This window comes from Rhinopithecus bieti, unplaced genomic scaffold, assembly GCF_001698545.2.
Source record: "Rhinopithecus bieti isolate Rb0 unplaced genomic scaffold, ASM169854v2 scaffold_13195, whole genome shotgun sequence".
NCBI lineage: Eukaryota > Metazoa > Chordata > Mammalia > Primates > Cercopithecidae > Rhinopithecus > Rhinopithecus bieti.
In genome coordinates this window covers 380,718-398,258 of record NW_016807329.1, presented here as the reverse complement: position 1 = coordinate 398,258, position 17,541 = coordinate 380,718, and the positions used below count along the sequence as shown (strand labels likewise).

At 38.8% G+C, this 17,541-nt stretch overlaps 1 protein-coding gene across 4 annotated transcripts in view; it reads right to left on the bottom strand.

The window, feature by feature from the left end:
* Positions 1 to 17,541, bottom strand: part of PRKDC (protein kinase, DNA-activated, catalytic subunit) — a 186,751-nt gene that overhangs the window by 38,814 nt on the left and 130,396 nt on the right. For all 4 annotated transcript variants that reach the window (XM_017881346.1, XM_017881348.1, XM_017881345.1 and 1 more), the window contains exons 63-68: positions 16,803 to 17,008; positions 13,948 to 14,086; positions 11,979 to 12,167; positions 11,093 to 11,317; positions 9,812 to 9,920; positions 7,929 to 8,040 (exon numbers count right to left, since the gene is read on the bottom strand). In XM_017881346.1, coding sequence (XP_017736835.1) covers positions 7,929 to 8,040; positions 9,812 to 9,920; positions 11,093 to 11,317; positions 11,979 to 12,167; positions 13,948 to 14,086; positions 16,803 to 17,008 — 980 coding nt within the window. The remainder of the gene's footprint in view (positions 1 to 7,928; positions 8,041 to 9,811; positions 9,921 to 11,092; positions 11,318 to 11,978; positions 12,168 to 13,947; positions 14,087 to 16,802; positions 17,009 to 17,541) is intronic.

Below are 17,541 nucleotides of genomic sequence, written 5' to 3'. Positions count from 1 at the left end.
CTATTGGGATGGGCTTCCTGTTTCCTCTCTGTTTTATTCCCTTTTGACCCTGTGGAGTGTGGTGGCAATGTGATTGAGATCCTTAAGGCAAGCCTGCTGCATTCTACCCAGGGGAACAAGAAAAGGAGCCCAGGCAGACAGGTGCTACAGGGAGAATCCTGGAGGGGAGAGAACCAGAGAAAAATCCTCTAGTTCTGCACATGAACCCACCAGACTCAGGCTGCCCTGAAGTATGCATGTACAGACAGACTCAAAACAGCATAGGTTTGGAAAGGAACTGAGGTTTCAATCAACAAAAGGCAAGACAGAGCCTACTATCTAAACAGATCGCCAGCTAGAGAATTATAAGTCAGCATCTACGCAAGAGAATCCAGTAGTTCTCCTTATCTTACTTGCAGTTTTGCTTTCCCTGGCTTCAGTTACTGGAGATATAGTGCAATAAGATATTTTGAGAGAGACAGACCACATTCACATAACTTTTATTATAGTATACTGTTTGAATTATTCTATTTTATTATTGTTATTATTGTTACTTACTGTGCCTAATTTATAAATTAAACTTTATCATATGTGTGTATGTATAGGAAAAAAACAGTATACATAAGGTTTGGTATTACCCATGGTTTCAGGATTCCACTGGGGATCTATGAACGTATCTCCTACAGATAAGAAGGGACTACTATATTCATAAATTACATTCAAAAATTAACTGATAAAAAGAATCAGGAGAATGTATCCATCTCAACAGAAAATGGACGCTAACTCTATGCTGACCCATATGTTGGAATGATAATATAAGGACCTTAAAGCAGCTATTTTAACTATGCTCCAGGAGGTCAAGAAAAAAACACATGCAATAAATGAAAGGGTGAGTATCTCAGCAGAAAAAGAGGAAATATTTTTTAATAAACCAAATGGAAATTTTACAACTGCAAAATATAATACCTAAGATAAAATAGTCACTAGACGGACTTCCTAGAAGAACGAGTAAGCAAAATAAAGCAAGGGTAAGATTGAAGACAAATCAATAGAAATTATCTAATCTTATGAATAAACAACAAAAAGAATGAATAAAAATGAACAGAGTCAGGAACTTATGGAACAATGTCAAAAGGCATGACGTATGTCTAACTGGATTCCCACGAGACCAAGAGAAATTGGGACAAAAAGTATTTGAAGAAACACAATGACCAAAAACTCCCCAAATTTGGTGACAAAAATGTGCAGATTCAAGAAAGTCAGTGAACTTTAGATGGGACAAATTCAAACAGAACCAGGCCTAGACACATCATCATCAAACTGCTGATAACCAATGATAAAGAAAAAAATTCTGAAAGCAGCCAGAAAAACATGACACATCACATATGAGCCACAATAACAGGAATAGCGAGGACATCATCTTCAGAGACATAGCGGCCAAAAGATACTACAAGGGGCAGGGAGAATCTACCCAGATTCTACATTCTGAGAAAGTGACCTTCAAGAATGACACAGAAATAAAGATATCTTCAGAGAAGGAAAAAACTAACAAGAGTTCATCACAAGTAGACCTGCATTACAAGAACTGCTAAAGGAAGATTTTCAGTCTAAAGGAAAATGACACAAGAGAAAAACTTGGGTCTTAGGAATAAATGATGAGTACAGAGTGGTAAGTATAATAAAAGACATATACTTACGTTCTAAAGAATACGTGACAAAAACCACATATGTTCTTTAGAATATGTATGACTGTTTGAAGTACAATATTATCTAGTGGTGTTTTCATTATATGTTACTTCATAAACATACATGAAATCCATCCACACACACATCAATATATCATTACTTCATAAAGATAAAAGGAGTATTTTGACAGGGCATGGTGGCTCATGCTTGTAATCCCAGCACTTTGGAAGGCCGAGGTGGACAGATCACCTGAGGTTAGGAGTTCGAAACCAGCCTGACCAACATGGCAAAACCCCATCTTTACTAAAAATACAAAATCAGCTGGGTGTGGTGGCACATGCCTGTAAATCCCAGCTACTTGGGAGGCTGAGGGGGGAGAATGGCTTGAATCTGAGGGGGTGCAGGTTGCAGTGAGCCAAGATCATGCCACTGCTCTCCAGCCTGGGCAACAAGAGCAAAATTCCATCTCAAAAAAAAGTATTTCCACCATGGCATGTGTATACTTATGTAACAAACTTGCACGTTCTGCACATGTACCCCAGAACTTAAAGTATAATAAAAACAAATAAATAATTTCATCAGGAAGACAGCAGTTATTCATGTGTATGTGCCTAATAACAGAATCAAAATACAGTACGTAAAACTACACAGAATTAAAGGGAGAAATAGACAATTCTACAATCACAGGAGATTTTGACATCCTTATCTCAGCAGTGATGGAACTACACAAACAAACAGTAAAAAGACAGCAGATCTGAAAAGTATCCCTGACTACCTTGATCTCACTGAAATTTATAAAACCTGATACCCAGGAACTGCAGAATATACAAAATTTTCAAATTTACATGCGTATTGGGTATTTACATAGACTATATGTTGGCACATAAAAGAAGTCTCAATAAAATTTAAAAGGAACGAAACCATACAGAGGGTGTTTTCTGACCACAGTGGAATTTAGAAATCACTAAGATAGAAAACCCAGGTATTTGGAAATTAAAACACTTTTAAATATTTAATGGCTCAAGTTACATGAGAATTAGAAAATACGTTGAACTGAATGACATACCAAAATTTGCAGAATGCAGCAAGCAGTACTTTAGAGGGACACATGTAACTTTAAATGCTTATATTACAAGGAAGAAAAGGTATAAAATCAACAGTTTCTGCCGAAACAAGAAAAAGAAAAGCAAATACAAAGTAAGAGGAAAAGAAAAAAATAGTAAAGATGATACTAGAAATCAATTAAATAGAAAACAGATAATAAAGAAAATCAACAAAGTCAAAAACTGGTCCTTTGAAAAAGAGGAACAAAACTGACAAACTTTTACCCAGATGAATCAAGTGTTAAAAAAGAGAACACAAATAACCAATATGTGGAATGAAAAAGGGGTTCCCTCCACAGACACTACAAACAATAAAAAGGATGAGAATAATGTGGACTGTTATACCAACAATTTGATGACGTTGATGAAATGGACAAATTTACTTTAAAAAACAAGGAAGGAAGGCAGAAATTTAAAAAGAAAATGGACAAAGTGATTGAAAAGTACAATTTAACAAAATGACACAAAAGAAATATATACATATATATTTTTTGAGACAGAATCTTGCTCTGTTTCCCAGGCTGGAATGCAGTGGCACGATCTCTGCTCACTGCAACCTCCACCTCCTGGGTTCAAGCGATTATCCTGCCTCAGCCTCCCGAGTAGCTGGGACTACAGGTGCCCACCACCACGTCCAGCTAATTTTTGTAGTTTTAGTAGAGGCAGGGCTTCACCATATTGGCCAGGCTGGTCTCCAACTCCTGACCTCAAATGATCCGCTCACCTAGGCCTCCCAAAGTGCTGGGATTACAGGCGCGAGTCACCATTCACAGCCAGAAACAGAAAGTTTAAATTCTCGGACGGGCGCAGTGGCTCATGCCTGTAATCCCAGCACTTTGGGAGGCCAAGGTGGGCGGATCACAAGGTCAGGATATCGAGACCATCCTGGCTAACACAGTGAAACCCCGTCTCTACTAAACAAAAAAAATAAAAAATAAAAAAATTAGCCGGGCGTGGTGGCAGGTGCCTGTAGTTCTAGCTACTCGGGAGGCTGACGCAGGAGAATGGCATGAACCTGGGAGGTGGAGCTTGCAGTGAGCCAAGATCGCGCCACTGCACTCCAGCCTGGGCGACAGAGTGAGACTCTGTCTCAAAAAATATAAATAAATAAAATAAATAAATAAATAAATAAATTCTCTATCAGTATCGACTAAGGAAATTATATACATTATCAAAAATCTTCCCTAAGGGAAAACCCATGCCCAAATAGGATAGGTTTCACTGTGAATCCTATCAAATATTCAAGTATGAAATAATGAGGATCTTATATAATTTTTCTCCCCCTTTAGAGACGGAGTTTTGCTCTTGTTGCCCAGGCTGGAGTATAATGGTACAATCTTGCCTCACCACAACCTCTGCCTTCCGGGTTCAAGAGATTCTCCTGCCTCAGCCTCTGAGTAGCTAGGATTACAGGCATGCGCCACCATGCTCGGCTAATTTTATATTTTTGGTAGAGACGAGTTTTGTCCATATTTGTCAGGCTGGTCTTGAACTCCTGACCTCAGGTGATCCGCCCACCTCAGCCTCCCAAAGTGCTGGAATTACAGGCGTGAGCCACCACGCCTGGCCATAAACTTCTTTTTAAAATAGAGAAGGAAACATGCCTTACTCATCTTATGAGTCCATGATAACCCTAATACCAAAACCTGATGAAGATATTACAAAAAAGAAAATTACAGACCAATATCCCACTTCGATATAGATGCTAAAATCCTTAAGGGATCATCATGACCATATTGGGTTTACTCCAAGAATGCAAGACTGACTTCATATTTAAAAAGCAGCAAAGTAATACTTCATAAACACAATAAAGGAGAAAAACAATATGATTAAGCTGATGCAGAAAATTGTTTGATAAAATTCAACACGCGTTCATAATAAAACTCTCAGAAAACCAGGAATAGAAGGGAACTTCCTCAGTCTGATAAAAGGCATTTACAAAACCATTACCATTTTTTAAAGCTGAATGAGTGACTTGTCTTCTCTAACATCAAGAATAAGACTAAGATGCTCATTTTACCACTTATATTCAAGATTGTACTTGAGGTCCTCATGGTTTTAACAAAGCAGGAAAATGAAATAAATGGCATAAAGTTCAGAAAGAAAGGTGACCCTATATGCAGATATGATAGAAAATCCCAGAGAATCTGCAAAACAAGAACTAAAACTACCAAGTTAGCAAAGATACAAAGTTAATATATAAAAAGCAATTTACATTAGCAGCAAATAATTGGAAAATATGATACAATTTTGAAAATAAATCCATTTATAATAGTGCCAAAAAAACATAAAATACTTAGGAATAAATCACAAAAGACATCCAAGATCTCCATACTGAAAAAATACAAATCACTGAAATTAAAGATATCTAAATTAACATAGATATGTCATATTAATGAACTGGATAACTTTATATTGTTAAGATAGCAACTCCCCTAAACTGAACTATAGTCAATACAGTCCCAGTAAAATCTCAGCTGTTTTCTTTATAGAAATTGACAAGCAGATTCTAAAATGTAAATATAAATGCAAATCAACTAAAATAAAGTAGTTTTCATAAAGAAAAGCAAAGTTGAGCCAGGTGCCATGGTTCCTGCCTGTAATCTCAGCATGTTGGGAGGCTGAGATGGGCAGATTGCTTGAGCCCTGGAGTTCCATACCATCCTGGGCACATAGTGAAACCCTGTCTCCACAAAAAAAGACAAAAAAATTAGCCAGGCATGGTGGCGTACACTTGTGGTCCCAGCTACTTGAGAGGCTGAAGTGGGAGTACTGCTTGAGCCTGGGAGGTTGAGACTGCAATGAGTCATGATCGAGTGACAGAGTAAGACCCTGTCTCAAAAAAAAGAAAAGTTTGAGAACTCATCCTATCTGACTTCAAAATGTACTATAAAGTGATAGAAATGAAGACAGTTTGCTATTGTGAAAAAAAAAAAAAACCCACAAAGCAAGGGCTACAACAGAGCATCCAGAAATAGACCCACACATACGTGGTCAACTGAGTTTCCAAAAAATTGCCAAGGCGACTCAATTATGAAAGATTTTTGAACAAATGGGGCTAGATAGATATCTATATGGAAAAAGTAAACAGCTACCCCTACCTCACACCATTTACAAAAATTTTCTTCCAATGCATCAGAGACCTAAATCCGTAACATTTCTAAAAGAAAACAGGGGAAAACAGGTAAGATGAGCCTGATTTGCCAGTTTAAAGGGGAGCCTGCTGGCCAAATCTGAGATAATTGAACACAAAATAAATAAGGACAGTAGTAGGTTATATCCCACTAAATAAAATTGGAATCCCTGAGTCTTTATTGATAATCTTTAAAAAGTAAATAAGTACGTAAACAGAAGGGAGGGTGCCTGCCTACAATAAGATGTAGAGTAATATAAATGAATGGTAGAGTTAGAAGTTACTATTTTGCAACCATTATTGCCAACACTGGTTTGGGCCAGGAGTCATCCACAAATGCGAAATATGGAGGGGTAAGTCTTAGGAGAAGCAGGACATCTGTATGTCTCAAAGCAGCTCCCACATTTATTTGTTAGTTGGAAAGGAAAAATAAATAAATAAATGGCATCATACAGTGGAGAGAGCAAACAATCTAAATTATTATCACCAGGCTGGGCATGGTAGGTAAAGCCTGTAATCCCAGTACTTTGGGAGGCCAACGCTCACTTGAGGATCACTTGAGGTCAGGAATTCAAGACAAGCTTGGCAAAACATTTTGAAAAATACAATATTAGCCATGTATGGTAGTGCGTGCCTGTAATCCCAGCTACTTGGGGGGTTGAGGCAGGAGAATCGCTTGAACCCGGGAGACGGAGGTTGCAGTGAGCCCAGATTGCACCACCACACTCCAGCCTGGCCAAAAAGATTCTGTATGAAAAAAAAAACCAAAAAAAAAAAAAAAAAAAACAGAAACAATAAAAATCACCAGTAAAAGGCAGATGGACACTCTGCCCCACGCATGATTTGCTAACCTGGCCAGAGGCAGATCACCTGAGTCCCACCATAAGGAAACATAAGACAAACCCAAACAGAGGAACATTACTCAAAAGTGTCAGTATTAGGATACACAAAGCCTTTTGGAGACTAAACAGACACATCAAATAAATGCAGTCCATCATTCTGTACTGATCCTGTCATAGAGGTAGAGAAAATGCCACAAAGGACATTACTGGGACAATTGACAAAACTGAAATTGGGCTTTAGAGGAAAAATGAAAGCTCTTGAGGTTTATCACCGAACTGTAGTTAAATAAAAAGATACTCTTTTTCTTAAGAAATAAACACTGATCTATAACAAGGCAAAGGGATGTATCCAGCTCAGGCTCACAACTGGTTCAGAAAATAAATAATATGTAGGGTCTGGTAGAAAAGAAAAAAATACAAATGCTAACATGGAAAAATGTTTAAAATGTTATTTAAAAAATCAGTGAATCTGGGTTAAAGGCACCCAGGAGAGGACTACTTTTCTTGCAACTTTTCCAGAAGAACTCATCTCAAAATAAAAAGTTAAAAAAACAACAAAAAAAAATTGTAGTAGTGGAGGAAATAATGGGAGAACATGACACTTGGAGTCTGAGTCCTTGAGTCCTATTTCCTATGCACATTTGCATGCAATAAACCACAACCTCTCTGATTTTATTACATGGTTAGCACCTGCCCTATGGATTCCACAGGGTAGTTACAGGATGGCAGAAGATGAGGACATGAAAATGACCTGAGACCTGGGAAAGTGACACGACTGTGTAATGGAGTTGAGAGATAGGAGGCAAGAATGTACAAAATCCTAGTTATAAAATTGGATAATAAAAATCATTATGTAGTCATCGTCTTTGTTGTCATCTAACTACTTAACATTCCATTAAGAGAGGAGCAAATGCACACTGACCCTGTCTCCCTTCCTGGAGGTGCAGGTTCAGGATCAGCCACCAGTACCTCCTGACAGCAGCATCCCCACAGGGCAAACGGGAAAGAGGACACGGCAGACACAGAGAGCTCTATCGGAAACTACTTACATGGGAAACAGGAAGGACGGAAAACAGCTGCACTAGGCTCAAATCCCACATTTCTCTAAACCATGGTTTGGAAGAAAAATCATTCCAACAATTTCAAAAAACAATCCACATTTGACTCAAAGAGACCACGTCTTACCGATTTGTGATGACGTCATCCCAGATGTTCATTGGGTCCATTTTAGCATCTGGATATCTGTTTGTCCAGGTGTTCAGAAGTCTCTTAAGGGGAACTTGAGATGATAAATTGCCTAAAAATAGTATTAGAGGGTGACTATACCCACAGCTCAATTATAAGACCAAATGACAAAGTAAGGTCATTATCAGTAAACAGAAAACTCAGACTTCTGCCCAAATTACAAAAAAGTCCTTTCTTTCACAAAAGGACACAAAGTTACCATAATAAATTTAATGTATTCTAACATTTAAACTTAATTGCTTAAGGATGGAGAAATAAACATGTACAAATTCCTTTTACATTTATTACAGGTCTACAGTCCATCTGTAATATCAAAATCTAAAAAGCATTGATAACTAAAAAGATTTTCATAGGGTTGCAGTAAATTTTCTTGGCAAAAAAAAATCTTTGTTTATGGCATCAATGTGAATATTCATAACTTAAGCTGGAGAGTTATAGAATACTGTCCTAGCCCCTGGCATGTACACAGATAATATTTCTAGTGTCCAAAACATTCTGGCCTCAAGGGTCTCAGAAAAGAGATTCATAATAATCTTTATGAAACTGAAAATTCACATTGCTAATGTGTTTTCTTTCTGTTGGAGGAAAACAGCAGTCAGGAACACAAGCTTAGATAAGACAGTTCTGGGTTCAAAATTTAAATCTTTTACTTATAAGCTCAGGCAAGTCATTCAATCTCTATAAGCCTCTAAAAAATGAGGAGAAAAAAAATCCATCTCGTGAAGTTGTTATAAAGACTAGGAAACACTGGCTGGGTGCAGTGGCTCACGCCTGTATCCCAGCACTTTGGGAGGCCGAGGCAGGTGGATCACGAGGTCAGGAGATCCAGATCATCCTGGCTAACATGGTGAAACCCCATCTCAACTAAAAATACAAAATATTAGCTAGGCGTGGTGGCGGGCGCCTGTAGTCCTAGTTACTCGGGAGGCTGAGGCAGGAGAATGGCATGAACCTGGGAGGCAGAGCCTGCAGTGAGCCGAGATTGTGCCACTGCGCTCCAGGCTGGGTGACAGAGGGAGACTCCGTCTCAAAAAAAAAGACTAGGTAATACTGATAAAGAGATTAACATAGCTCCTGAAAGTAGAATGCACTTAATAAATGATACATCATTAACATGTACTTGAAAAATAATTTTCCAAAATTAAAATAGAAAATAACTAGGTAGATATAAATATCAGTTTTATCAGTATTCTGAAAAGCATCTTTTGTAATTATTTTAATTATTTAAGACAAAAATGAAATTCAGATTAACAAATAAAACATTTTACCTTTGCAAAGATGTATTCTTCCCCTTAGATTCTTGGGTGACCTCCCACAGGCACTGGGATAAAACCCACTCATCAGCAATACAAAGGCCTTCTTGATGTGGGCCCTGCTGCCCGCAGCCTTCCTGCCCTCCCTTCAAGCCAGGACACCCAGTACCCTCAGTGTGCACCTCATGGGCACCACAGCTTTCTGTCTGCAAGCCCCTGCCTCTTCCCCACTGCTCAGGACCCTCCTCCAAGAGTCCTGCACCCTCTCAGGCCAGGGTGGGCCCCACTACCCTTGTGGGCAGGTGTCCTCTGGAGTCACCCCACTACTCCAAAAGCTTCATTAAGGTAGGCAGCATGTTTTCTTTCACTTTGCAGCCCTGGTCAGAACACTGCCTGACCATTTTAAACATTTATTTCAATGATCTGAAAATATATATTTGTAAAGGAAATTCGACAGAGTTTCCAACCCATACATTAAGAAACATGCACTTTCGCTAAGCAGAAAATAATTTAGATGCTAAAACTCTTCCACAATTAGAAATGAAAAAAATGACAGATGAAAAAAATTACCTTGTTTGCTTATAAAGCCGATGAACTCCTGAATTTCTGTTAAAGCCTGTACAGACTGCAATTTGGTGAGTCTACTTCGGTGTAAGAGGACATCAATACTAGAATAATTCTTTAAAAAAAAAAGGCATTTACAAATGACGTGTTATAAACCAAGCTGTGACTTTAAGTTTTTAACAGTACTCTAAATTATGAAATGTAGCAATTATTCTATAAATATGCCTCAGAATGGTTAATAATTAGGTCACAGACACAGTTAACAGTTTAAATTAAAAAAAAATAATTTAAGGTTTCAATCACATTTTGGTTCAATGATATCAATAAAACTGACATCACCAGGCTATCACTGCCTCAACTTGCCACCAAGTTTTAATAATCCCAACATCCTATAATGTAAAACTGCTGACTAGAGAAGCCAATTCTTCTTTTGATAAACTTCCTCAAGAGTGCTAATCAACTTCAACACATTAAATAAAAATGAAAACAATGAATGAATGTGCTTCTATGCTAAATGTCACTAACCTATGTTAAATGTTATTAATAAACTCTATACAAGACATTCACTTACAAACAAACAACTGTCAGGAAAAGATTTGGAGAAAAGCAAAAAGGAAAGAAAGAGTGGCAGAAAACAATCAGGGAAGATCAACACCCACTCCTCTCCACAAAGTAAACAAACTTCCATTCCGCTACCCCAAATAGAAAAGTCTACTCTTGGCCAGGAGCGATGGCTCACATCTGTAATCCCAGCACTTTGGGAGACTGAGGCAGGTGAATCACCTGACATCAGGAGTTCAAGACCAGCCTGGCCAACATGGTGAAACCTCGTCTCTACTAAAAATACAAAAATTAGCCGAGCGCCCGTAATCCCAGCTACCCAGAAGGCTGAGGCAGGAGACTCACTTGAATCAGATTGTGCCATTGCCACTATCTAGGTGACAAAAGAGAAACTCAGTCTCAAAAAAAAAAAGCCTACTCTCAAGTGTTCTTTAAGAGTATGAGAAAGGTAACAAAAGGGAAAAAAAACGAAACCTTTCTAAAACAGGAAAAAAAGATTAAAAAAGGCATTAAGATAAATGACAGAATGAACAGCATTATTGAAAGAACAGAAAGAAGGAAATAGGTGGTATGAAAATAGTACTTGAAAATTTTTGTTGATTTTTTTCATGAGTTTACTGAGTTTTAAAATATCCTAAAATAGTATATTTCAGATAGCTCCACATTATAATATATATATATATACACACACACACACAGACACATATATATAATATATAGTATTACCTGCATAAAACTCTGAATGCCATTTTGAATGTAGTATTTGGCTCTGTCAACATCATCTTGCAGGAGGTAAAGCAGACTCAGCTCTTGACTGTAATGAAGCTCTAAAATCGCCTTCTGGAGCTCCCCATGCATAGCTTTGTCAATAAATGTCAGCAGGGACTGGTCAGCCTCTCCCTGGAGCAGCAGCTTCAGCTTGCTGCGGATCATGTAAGGTAGATACGTTTCCTAAGGAACATAAAAATATACTTGTAACTACAGAAAGCCAACTTGAGTATGTCTAATTATTTTATTTCTGTAATATTCTCTGCTATACTTTCATAGATCAAGATTTAGAATCAAAGCGATGATGTCTGATGTCTGAAACAGTAATCTCTAATTTTTAAAACAGATTCATCTAAAATAGCTTGTTTTGTAACCACAAAACATATAGGAACGCGTTCTACAAAAAATTGGGGACTACTTTTAGCTGGAAGATGATTTGGATGTTACATACAAACTGAGGAATTTACAAGCACAGTCAGGATAGGTATGGTGTGGAGAAACCAGGAGAGCCTCTTGTCCCAGGAGCTGGGAGGCCTGTGTTTAGTCAGTGATCTGGGGCGACTTCTTGTAATGTAAGAGACAACAGTAAATATTCTCCCATGTAGTCATACTAGGAATGTTAATATTTATTTTAAAATGCATTGCATTCATTTTGAAAAGATGATTAGCTAGAAGTGATAAGAGATTTAACAATACTATGGGGTTTGTAGGTGGAGTCAGGTCATGCAACTCCCTGGTGCTTCACAACTACTATCTGTTTTTGAAACGTTTTAAACAACTTTGTTAACTAGAAAACACCTATCTAAAATATTTACTTCAATCACTTAAAAATAATTTTACCCACCTGATAAAATGGTTCACTCCAGATTTTATTTAGGTCTGGGGGGTTCTCACTGTCTACACTGGCTGTAGAACAGTATTCAAGTGATTTCCACTCAGCAAGGTGGTTGTAACAGTCAAGGGATGCAAGTTCCCAAAAATCCTTCTCGGCATCTGTGGGCTCACCATCTACCCAGTCTTGTTTATTGAGAGCCTGGCGGAGAAAAGTTAATAAAATTATTTTACAAAGTTGGAAAGAATACCAACGAGAACATGTAAAAAGGAAGAATGTAACAATCACACTAAAAACAATCCTTTTCAGATTTATGGCAAGGAGAGAGAAAAGAGAAGCTATTCAGAGTAACACTGAATAGAAGAAAAACCAAAAGGAATTTTACAGTACTAAATGAATAGAAAAACCCAGCTGGGCACGCTGGCTCACACCTGTGATCCCAGCACTGTGGGAGGCTAAGGCAGGTGGGTCACTTGAGGCCAGAAGTTTGAGACCAGCCTAGGCAACATGGCTTAACACTGTCGCTACAAAAAAACACAAAAACTAGCTAGGCGTGATGGCAAACACCTGCAGCCCCAGCTTCTTGGGAGGCTGAGGTGGGAAGATCACCTGGGCCCAGCAGGTTGAGGCTGCAGTAAGCTGAGATCATGCTACTGCACTGCAGCCTGGGTGACCCTGTTTTGAGAGAGAGAAACACACACACACACACACACACACACACACACACACACACACACACACAAATCCTAACTAGGAAGAAGACATTTCTCTGAGAAACTTACCAATGAAACCAATTACTAAGACTAACCAATTACTAAGACTGAATACTTTTAATCACAATAACTTGATTTATATCTCTACTCGGGGTTATTTACCACATAACAAGTTCTTACAATAAAATTAGAACACAGGACATTTGTAGAAAATTGCAGAGGATTTTAAAACCTGGACTGCTCATTGAAGAGTTTCACAGGTCACAGACCCTGAATTTCAACACCTACACTTGAATAGCCACTGACAAAATGTACAAAACTGAACTTATAGTCATCTTCCCAGATTCTTCTTTACCTCTGATGTAGTTTGAATATGTGTCCTCACCTAAACCTCATGTTGAAATGTAATCCTCAATGTCAGAGGTGGGGCCTGGTGAGAGGTGTTTGGATCAATGGGGGCAGATCCCTCACGAATGAAGTGGGCCATTCCCTTGGTGATGAGTGATCCTAGCACTTTGGGAGGCCCAGGCATGATGGCTTGAGCTCAGGAGTTCCCAACCAGCCTGGGCAACATAGTGACACCTCGTCTCTACAAAAAAATTTTAAAAATTAGCCAGGCATGTTGGTGCATGCCTGAAGTCCCAGCTACTCAGGTGGCTGAGGTGGGAGGATCGCTGGAGCCTGGGAGCCATGATCATGCCACTGCACTCCAGCCTGGGTGACAGAATGAGACTCTGTCTCTAAATAAATAAAAGTATATGGCACCCCCTCCCCAACTGTCTCTCTCTTGCTACTGCCTTTCACCATATGAAGTGCCTGCTCCTGCTTTGCCTTCTACCAATGAGTAAAAGCTCTCCAAGGCCTCCCCTGAAGCCAAGCAGAAGCCAGCACCATACTTCCTGTATAGCCCGTGGAACTGTGAACCAATTAAACCTCTTTTTTTTATAAATTACCCAGTGTCAGGTATTTCTCTATAGAAATGCATGAACAGCCTAATACAACTTCTTTATAATTTTTTTTTTAACTAACTGAAAGAAAACAACCTATTCAAATAGAAACTGTGTAAGAGCAGACAGAAAAACAATATACAGTTTCATAGTATGGTAGGCCCTCACTTAAGTGAACACCCTATAAGGAAACCAATTTTCTTCCTCATCAACATTGTAACCAACAAGGATCTGCTGTACCTTGTTTTGCTTAAAGTTATAGTTCAGCAGAAAACAAAAGTGTTGTAGTAAATGTCATATTTTGCCAGAGATCAATCTTACCTCATCATACTGCTTAGCAGCTTCAGAATAATCACTTCTGGCTTCCGCTAACAATGCATTCTGAGTGATTTGCTTTGTTCCTATCTCACTGCTAAAAATCCCACGGAGGACGTCGTATTCTCCAATTGATCTATACAGTCTACAAAACAAATCAAAAAGGCCAAATCAATGAACACCCCAGTATTTTAAAAGTATTTATTCTAATGAAATGATAGTAAATCAAGTTGCCACACATTATATTAACAAAAGAAGAGACATAAAATGTTACTTTAATTTTGCTAAAAATATAAAATTTAAGAAACTATTAAGTTACCCCTAGGTTTTATAACTTTAATCATACATAAGGCAGAATTTATTCAGATGTGCATTTAAAGTGGAATCTGGGACAGGCGTGGTGGCTCATGCCTGTAATCCCAGCACTTTGGGAGGCTGAGGTGGGTGGATCACCTGAGATCAGAAGTTCAGACCAGCCTGGCCAACATGGTGAAACCCCATCTCTACTAAAAATACAAAAAATTAGCTGGGCGTGGTGGTGCGTGCCTGTAGTCCCAGCTACTTCGGAGGCTGAGGCAGAGAACTGCTTGAACCCAGGAGGTGGAGGTTGCAGTGAACCGAGAACGCCCCACTGCACTCCAGTCTGGGTAACAGAGCAAGACTCCGCCTCAAAACAAAACAAAAGTGGAATTTGAAAATATCAAAAGTTCACAGTATACAAGATGTGTCATTACATAAGGTTCTCCAGTATTAATCCATGAAAATATCTGCAGGTGACCCATTTGGAATCCTTGTCTAGCCCCCAAAAACCCGGAAGCAAAGAAAAAATAATCCTGACTACTGATGCCATGTTTAATCCATGTTCTATGGACCATCTCAATTTGTTGGAGTATTCATTCATTTCTTCACTTTAACAAAATTCTGGCTTCACCCTTTCAATCAAGTTTCCCAGTCCATGATATTCTCAAAGTGTTTATTAGGTTTGTTCCCTTCCTCCAGGAAATTTCTTTCCATCTTGCAGTCTCAACCCAAATGTTATTTCTTCCTGAACCAGCCAGCCAAGGACTGCTCCCTCCTTAGTTCTCCTGCTGTTCAGTTTCCTTCTGGGTACTAAGTCTCTTGGATTTACATCAAAAGAGCCTTATGGGCTCTCTCCTAGAGCTTATGAATTCTGAATTCAATAAAATCTAGTAGATGTGGCTCTCTTATTGCCCTGATTACAGAATGTTAGGGGTAATAAATCAGCAGTAAAGGTGGGTGGGTAGGTAGGTGGTGGAGCAGTAGCTCATGGCCTCAGAGTCAAAGAAGAGGGAGAGCTACATACATGTCTCAGGAAAGACATCACCTACGTACCCCTATACTGGTTCCCAGGTCCCTGGATTATGTTCACTGTAACATGGTTAAAACAATGGTCATGACACATAAAAAAAAAGGCTAAGGCCAGGTGTGGTGGCTCACGGCAGTAATCCTAGCACTCTGGGAGGCTGGGGCGGGCGGATCATGAGGTCAAGAGATCGAGACCATCCTGGCTAACACAGTGATACCCCTTCTCTACTAAAAATATAAAAATTAGCCAGGCGTGGTGGCACGTGCCTGTAACCCCAGCTACTTGGGAGGCTGAGGCAGGAGAATCGCTTGAATCCAGGAGCCGGAGGTTACAGTAAGCCAAGATCGTGCCACTGCACTCCAAGGGCGACAAAGCGAGACTCTTGTCTCAAAAACAAAACAAAACAAAACAAAAAACAGTAAACTTGTTCACAATGCTCAGAAACGAATGCAAAAATATCACACAAGTATGAGAATGTACTTAACACAGTTAGAAAAAAATGTTTAAAGTTTAGGCCCTTAAAAGTTGTTTGCTCCACTTACTCAGTAAATACACATTATGTATGTTTACCACTCCTGGAAATAGTAAACATACAAGGTGTCACTTCCTGTTCACTTACACATCTGAAGCAATACGAGAAAATGGTTCCAAGGTAAAATCAGCATAGCCCAGAGGCACTCTCCGAATGGCCCTGGCATTTTATCTTGTCTAAGTGCTCACCATCTCCTACTTCAATTATGATTTATTATGTGTAAAGTACATATATTTCCTACTGGACTGCCAGTTTTGTGAGTCTGTGATCAATGTTTAACCCAATTTCACATCTCTTTAGTGCTTGGCACAGCACCTTCTACACTCAGTGCTCAATCAAGACAGACATGAATTAACTACAAAACAGCAGGAAGCACAAGGATCCCCTCCCTTACTTTTACTATCTTTTCTCTTAGAACCTAAAGCTCTAAATATCTGCACTACAAAATGAAGTTCAAGTTAAATTTCAATCTTAACCTAACAACCTCCTCAGAATGAGACTTTCATATGATGAGATCACAGGTAAGGGAAGAATGAGACATAATGGAAAATGGTGTAACTAGAAAATGGAATCTGTTTATCCCAAATTAACTGATTTAAACTCTTTCTAAAATCTTAAGTCCTGCTGAAAATACTAAATCATCCTCTATTCAGTGTAGCGAAGCAGGAAATAACATAAAATGTTAGGAACTATGATTCACAGCTACACTTTATGGGAAACTCAACTTGGTGAATAACACTGAGTCCAAAAAATCGTATACTGAAATAAATCAGCAGGTTTCAATAACATTCTCTTTCCTTGAGCAAGACACTGCTTGATGTGGCAACTGTTCCTGACTTTGAGAATGGTACTCAGCCTGAAAGACTTTTTTTTCTTTTAAATTTCACATTACTGTTACTATCAACTTTATTAGTTCATTTTCTGCCAAGTGAAGCCAAGTGTTTTCCATATTGCTTTGGTCAAATCCAGTGTGCTCCCAAGAGTACTCAACCTCACACTTACTTAGCAAGCTCCACCCATCTGAGGACATCAGGAGGGAGGCGGGCCTTCCCGCGGACTCGCTTGGCAGGCAGCTCAGCAGGCAGCAGGCGGAGCAGAGCCTCCTCCAGCAGGCGGATGCCCACGGGCTGCTGTAGGCTAGACAGGCAACCAGCGCTAACAGCTGCTGGGTCGAGGCTCAGCAGGGCTGCGTGCTGGCAGCTGATGTCCTGTGAAACCACACATAAAACCAGCTGTTTAGCTTGTGGTACTTGGACCATGTTTTCACAAGGAGTAACATACTTTACTCAACATAAAAGGTACCGATGTTTAAGTAGTGCTATCACCAGAAGTTTCTCTGTGTAATGCTATTAACAAATTTTCCCACAATATTCAATTTGCTCAAAGGAGGAAATGACCTTTTAATTTTACACTTCCAATCCAGGGATCAATTTAAAGCAAGAAAAGCACTATCAAAATATGAAGACAACATATATACACACACATAAATTAGAAACCAATAAAAAACAGAGCTAATGTATAAAAAGAAATTTATACTGAGTTTCACGTTCCATCAAAAGAATAAAACAGAAAACTAAGTATTTCATTTCAGAAAAGTATTATCCAATTTGTTTGTAAACCGATACTACCGATAAACAATACTGAAGAATATAAATTAGTAATTATTTCAGAAAAGGTCACTAGATACAAAATACTAAAATGAATCAAAAGATGTTCTACTAGGGAATTTTATATAACCCAT